We start from the raw sequence: 7,047 nt of genomic DNA, 5'->3' as shown, positions 1-7,047 counted from the left end.
TTATACTGATCACACCTATTATAGAATTAGAGCTGCATAATTTTGTCTACCTATTATTGTCCTGTACAGTATTATTGTCTTGTCCTGTCTGAGTACCGTGTCCAATATTTTATTTACCGTTTTGCCTTTCCTATTTGTGTTGTGTATCGCCATTTGTATTGTATTTATTGTATTGTTTTTATTCCTTGTGGCGTACTGTTGTATTTTATTTATTTGGGACTACGGACGTAAATTAGTGGCTCGGCTATAATACGGCATATTTACTGTAGTATTTTATACCAATGTTCATTAATATGCATTGTTCAAATAAAAAATATTTATTTATTTTACCTCACTTGGTATCCACAATTAATTAGACTAATTCGAGCGACAGTGGAGTCAAGTGGTCTCAGACTTTTGACCCCACTCAACATGGGCCTACTTCTTCTTTAAGCAGTTACCATGGTGATAACTCCAGTCTGTATACGCTCTGTGCAGGAGATTCACCTCACGAGGACGACGGGGCCAACTGATCCGATACCTGGGATCAATTAAAGAGCCGATATCAGCCAACATGTGAGTCATGGACGGATGAACTTCATTCAGAGTTCTTGTTTGACAAGAAAATCAGATGTCAAAACATTGATAGATATCTGACAATGACTTTAATGTGTAAATATTCTTGATGTTTTTCGCTGTGCAGGGCTCCTGTTGATGACGTGGCTGCATGGGGCGAGTCACTGGACCAACTTCTGGAGTGTAAAAGTGAGTCCACTCCACGCTGAGAGTTGCTCCTCTCTCTTCTCTCTTCGTCTTGTCAAACGCTGCTCTCCTCGTCCTTTTCTTATTTTTTTCTTTTCACCCTTCCAATCCTCCGCCGCTCGGCCTCAGTATATCATCCCCCGATTGGCCTCGGGCTTCCTCACGAGGCTGGAGAATATATTCTTTCCTTCAAGTTCATCAAATCCATTTGGAGATATGTTTAAGGAGGACGAACACTGGCAGGGATAAGAGGCCTAATCTGAGCCGCCGGTGTAGATATGGTGATTCCAGCCGGCTCGTATCCATCTATAAAAGAAAGCTGGTGCTGGTGCTCGTGGCTTCCACCTGACCACATCACAAACAACTGAGAGGGGCAGATGGGTTCTTTCTCTCCCACTTCCTGCTGTCTGTCTTCTCTCATTACTTTGCTGAAATGAACTCAGTTGATCTGTAATATTTCAGCCCCTGTTGTCGCCGCGTCAAGATTAACTGTCCCTCTGGGTGATGAATTTTGTCTCGCACCCCAGTTGCTCCATTTCCCCCCTTTGAAGAAACGCGGTGACACATATGACAAATAGGTAAACAGTAGCGAAAAATAAATAGTTGTGCATGTGGCAGATGCAATCTGGTGGCATTCATGTACCTTCACATCTCGTGCGACTTTTTAAAAAGAGTCGAGTCGGTTATGATTGAAGGCTCAGATACGGGGCGCCGGAGTGATTTGTAGGTGGGAACACGCGGCCTCTGGACATATTTTGTTTCCTGTCAATTACTGTCGGGGCTCCAGCTGTGATTTATGTGAAACAATTTGTGTGAATAACTCACTGCGCTCGCTGTTAGCTGTTTGTTTCTGCTCCCAGAGGACGGTGCTAAGTATTTTACACCTGCGTTAGAATCACAGCTCGATGAATACGCCTGTAACAAAGGTAAAAGGGTGCGAGGAGGAGATAAGAATTATAGCTGGGTGCGACTGTGCGAAGCGATGCGAGAGTGCACATTGGGAAGCTGGGTTTGGGTTTTTTTTTTTTTTCTCAAGGTTTGAAGTATAAAAAATACCACAAAAAAAAAGGCAGCCTCCAGACATCCACCACAATACCTGGCGGTTCGCTGCATCGTCTCTTTGTTTGCCGTCTTCTTTCAGCTAACAAGGACCGAGCTGAGGAGGGAAGAATGTATGTGAAAGATAAGAGAGGAGCAGAACCTTAAGCTAAGGCTCATTGCCCTTGTGATTTTCTGCTAAAACACTCAACCTTTTTTTTTTTCCTTTAAACATCCATTTAAACTTTTTTTTTGTGTCCCCATGGTCTCAAAAGTCGTTGAGCAAAAACCCTCTGCACAGCAAATCACGGTGAACAAAGTATTGCTGCAATAAGCACAGGTCAGGCATTTCCCTGGTAATAAAAAAATGGGGAGAAAACACCCGTGAACTCAAAACAATCTGGAGCATGAGAAGTTCACTCCTGACAAAATAGCCTCAATGTAACTTCTCCAGAGCTTTCATCCATCTTCCATTAAGGCTGAAAGATGCAATGGGCGAAAAAACAAAAACAAGTAAGACCAGATTTAATCCAATTTTCACCCATGTTTCTATCCTGACATTTTTTTTGTTATGTTTTTATTTCATCCTGTATGCACAAGTGTGCATAAATGATCTTCACACAAGATGGATCCAATTTTGTCTTTGTACAACTTATCATCCTGATATTTTAAGATAATAATGTCATTTAAAAAATAATTCATCTTTGGGGACCTCAGACACTCCAGCGTTTTTTTCTATTTTACATATGAAAAGGGGGAAAAAATGGAAAGGAAGTATGAGCACAATTATATATAAAACTCCTAAGTGCCTGAGGCAATATAGAATGTATTATGGGTATGTGTAGTAATGCATCGTTATAATGGACATGAATACACTTTAAAGCTTCTGCTTAAATGCTGCTGAAACAATAACTGCTCTATATCCTGCTGCTGGCTAGATGCCCTGTAATTAAAGTGATAGTTCACCCAAAATTCAAATTTCACTCATTATCTACTCACTCTCATGTGGACTAAGAGCTGTGAGAATTTTCAGAGTCCTCCGTTCCTTCTCTGAGTTACGGGGGGGTCCGCGCAGCAGTATTTGTCCATATAATGGTTGTCAATGGACACCGACTTTCTTCGTCCAAAAATACACACCAAAAAACATCCAAATACCTCCATACTGCTCGTCTGTAATGTCCCTCTTGTATTGAAGCCCCGACATGAGAAATTGTTCCAAAAAAAATTAAGTAAGTCTATACTAAGCTCCCAGTGTCTCGGTTCACTGCTCTTCCTGTGTCAGTGCAAATCACGCGACCGGCGGAACAATTTCTCATGTCGGGGCTTCAATACAAGAGGGACATTACAGACGAGCAGTATGGAGGTATTTGGATGTTTTTTGGTGTGTCTTTTTGGACGAAGAAAGTTGGTATCCATTGACAACCATTATATGGACAAATACTGCTGCGCGGACCCCCCTGTAACTCAGAGAAGGAACGGAGGACTCTGAAAATTCTCACAGCTCTTAGTCGACATGAGGGTGAGTAGATAATGAGTGAAATTTGAATTTTGGGTGAACTATCCCTTTAAGGGTGGAATAAGGAGGATAAAGGGACAATAACCAGGTCCTTAAAATAAAAAATAAAAAAGTTACCCTGTTTCTGTCAAATGTTTCAGAGTGTGTGTGTTGTCTCTGTGCAGCAGGCCAGCTCGTGTTCGAGGACTTCCTGCGGACCGAGTACAGCGAGGAGAACCTTCTGTTCTGGCTGGCCTGCGAGAACTACAAAACATTAACGAGTGAGACGGAGAGGACGGCTGCAGCCAAAAGGATATATACAGAGTTCGTCCAGGTCGATGCTCTGAGACAGGTATGGCTTTTATAAATAATTTTAAATCAGAAATACGTTGCAGGCTTTCTTCTCCTTCTTGTCGTCCCTGTTGCTTCTGCACCGTTTCACTCATTTTAACTGTGAAATTCATTGATGCTCACAGGCATTCCCATTAATCCCTCCATTTTTTTTTTTTATTCCACCGCACATCCACAACATGCATCATAATGTAAAAAGCAAATATCTCCGAGCAGAAAGAACCCACAGGTGAAATAAAAGTTGTTGTTTTCCTGAACACAGATAAACATTGACTGTGTGACGAGAGGAGAAATCAGTGAAAATATCTCTCAGCCGGGGCCAAATTGCTTCGACAGGGCGCAGAGACTGATATACAGCTTGATGGAAAACGACTGTTATCCGCGATTTCTGAAATCAGAAACCTACCAAGCTCTCCTGGAACAGGCTGAACAGCAATGAAAAGCAGACGTGAGGAAATTAAGCAAAACCGACGCCTCCTCCTCCTCCGACTCCGACGAACTGTTCTGCACTTCACCTGGCTCTCCTGAGGATTTCAGTTTTAACACAGGGCTCGTCTGTCACGGGAAGTGAAAGGAGATCCAGGGTTACTGGTGTGGGGTACTGACAGGATCTAAAAGCCAAACAATTATCTGAATAATGTATTAAGCAGATGTGGAAGTTGTTTTCAGGCCTGTAATTCCGACAAAGCTTTGAAAGGTTGACATGTGTTTAGAAAGACAAACATCGAGGGGAAATTGTTTGTCATTTGTTCACACAAATGAGTCATTGATGCCCTTGAATTTTTCAGTGTGTGATTTAGATTCTGAAGATCATTTTCAAATCACTTTGTCCTGGTTTACAAGCTAATCTAATAAAAGATATGTGAAGAAAACTGTCAGTAGCCTCATTAAGTAATGCCGTGTTTCCGTCCCATATCATCTTTCATGGTCTCTATGACATTAACAAAAAAATTTATGTGTGCCAAGTTATAACATTTCAAAACCCAGTTATTATCGCATTTCTGAATAACCGCTTACCAGCAGTGTACTCCATGTGATCCACCGCATTTTATTTTTGTTAGCAGGTGTGTAGACCCGTAGTGGGCCCTTAAAGCCTATTGGCTATGTCATTAACATCTGGATCTGAGCGGTATTTGGTCACTGCTGCATAAACGTCTTAATCACTAAAAATAAAAAGAAAGATTCACACTTTGTTAATCTTTTTTTTGTGTGCATGTTTTCATGGTTCAAAGAGACTCAATTGAACACCATGGACATTGCCATGGATTTTATCATTAAACAGCGACCTGCTGATATTTCAGCACCATGGTCAACACCACCATGGATTTTACAAGTAATTGGCTCAAACCTGAATCAGATAGGGCAGGCTAAACAAACTGGAAATGAAGGATAGAAAGCAAATGACATACAGTGATAATGGATGCCATTCAGTTTGCCTGCACAATCAAGTCACACATAATCAGCCCAGACAGGACAACAACAAGCAACATGTGTGGCCTGTCGTTAATACAATAATCAAACAGACACGGCGGTCTACAACAAAGACAGTGCTATTTATGAAAAAGGCCAGACAGACAAGTTCAGTTTATGTCATCATCAAAATAATGAATATGAAACAACTTACCGATGATGTTTTCATCCAGTGGTGGGCAGTTTTAATCTGGTCCAGCAACTCAACCGAGTGAGTGAAACACATGAAGCCACAATACAATATACACAATACATAATGTGCAATAAAAACGTAGCATAGCAGATTATCTGTGATTTTAGTCAGGTTAATCCACCACAAGGACACACAGCTCAGAAGCCACTTTAGACCCTGTATCATGTAGTAGGCTACAGTTCCTTCAATCAACCACCAAGATAAGGCAAGACCATGACAAGCAGGAGAGACAACTGACAACACAACACAGTTAAACCCACGTTTCAAAGTCCAAGCACCAGTCACAAAAGAAAACCAGACAAAACCACAAAAGCAAAATGTCCAAAATGTCCCACGGCAGCAACAAACAGCAAGGACAGTTCAACTGGCCCAATAGAAAGTTCAGTTAAACTCTGTCCTGTGAAAACCTCTCAAAGTGACCCCTCTTCATCAACAACAAATCTTACGGTCAGGTCAATTCAGTTCTTTCCACCTGAGTAACTCATCTTCCTAGAAAAGTGAATCGAGGATCTCTACTCTCCGACAATGTCGGATTTACCTTCAGGCCACTGGCTAGTTGTTGCTGCTGCTGCTGCTGCTGCTGCTGCTGCTGCTGCTGCTGCTGCTCAAGAGGTTCAGGATCTGGTGTAGCTCCGATGTTCCTGCGTGGTTCCACACTTTATAATCCACAGGACGAGACAGACGAGGATGAATCCCACACGACCGAGGACTGTGTTCAAAAGCCAGAGATAGGCACGGAGCTGACGCTGCTGCTGCTGCTGCTCCAGTACGGTGAGCCGCCATCTTGGCTTTTCTGGCGCGATTTTTTTGTTTGTTTTAACAGCAGGTGTGTAGGCTATAGGTGAGGGGACGCTATTGGCTGATGCTGGAGCTGTGCCGGCGGGGGCGAGAATTAATGGTGCAAGAGACTTAAGAAAAAGTGTATTTATTATGTTTTCCTGGTTGATCGACACAGTTGTAAAACCATAACCAATTAAAAGATAGAACAATAATTTATACAAAATCTTTAGCCTGCAATTTAAGCCAAATATGCATGGCTGTGTTTTTGTCCAATGTGTAAAATGGGGGGGGGAACCGTGACATCTAGTGTTTTCGGCTTTCGGTTTTGGCCTCTGAGGACAAAAAAACTTGGACGGAAATGGTGTCTTCCATGGCTGGGATGACTGGGAGTATTTCAGAAGCATGGAGTGATGAGGTGAAGATAAACCATAGCCTATATTCACTCTCTGCTTTTTCCTCCTTCCTCTTTCCTTTCACCTTCTTTGTCATTTATGCACGCGAAACCCGCTCTCTGGCTGGCTGGATTTTCTGTTCAGGCTGCTGTACAAACATGACGGCACAAGATGGCATCTCTAAAGCAAGGCCCTTGCTATATAAAAGAATAATTACAATGCTACAAAAACCCAACAGATCTTATTTTATAGCGATTATACACTTTTACAAATATATTCATGGGTAGTATATTCAGATTTTGCCAATAAACCTTGCCAATTATTACACACTGGACCTTTAAATAAAGGCTGTATTCATCCCAAATGAATTTGAATAACGTACATGATAAATAATTTTTATACTTATGTTGTTTAAGCCCGCTATTGATTCTTATTTTGATCTTTCTCAGTTTCCATAGTAACTGTATGTTCAGAGTTTTATTTTCTTGAAAGAAGGAGATAATGATTACCTTATCTTCACATAACATCGTCTTGTTATGTTGACATCATCAACAATTATCTTGTCATCTCCAAGAAAATACTCTGGG

General features: G+C 41.6%; 1 protein-coding gene across 1 annotated transcript; it reads left to right on the top strand.

The window, feature by feature from the left end:
- Window positions 1-481: 481 nt before the first annotated feature.
- Window positions 482-4,411, top strand: LOC146989166 (regulator of G protein signaling 21-like). The gene is made up of 4 exons (XM_085775446.1): window positions 482-555; window positions 683-744; window positions 3,463-3,626; window positions 3,888-4,411. Coding segments are annotated over exons 1-4 (405 nt in total). The 5' UTR covers window positions 482-553; the 3' UTR covers window positions 4,065-4,411.
- Window positions 4,412-7,047: the final 2,636 nt, after the last annotated feature.

The sequence above is a fragment of the Trachurus japonicus genome, chromosome 4 (assembly GCF_045865225.1).
Source record: "Trachurus japonicus isolate A0001 chromosome 4, Traja_1.0".
NCBI classification, from domain to species: Eukaryota; Metazoa; Chordata; class Actinopteri; order Carangiformes; family Carangidae; genus Trachurus; species Trachurus japonicus.
This window is presented reverse-complemented; position numbering and strand designations above follow the sequence as displayed.

What these genes read in the sequence shown, in the direction of transcription:
- LOC146989166 (XM_085775446.1), top strand. An exon ending in CCAACTTCTGGAGTGTAAAA is followed by an intron (nt 745 to 3,462) that starts GTGAGTCCACTC and finishes TCTGTGCAGCAG; the next exon opens with GCCAGCTCGTGTTCGAGGAC. An exon ending in AGGTCGATGCTCTGAGACAG is followed by an intron (nt 3,627 to 3,887) that starts GTATGGCTTTTA and finishes TCCTGAACACAG; the next exon opens with ATAAACATTGACTGTGTGAC.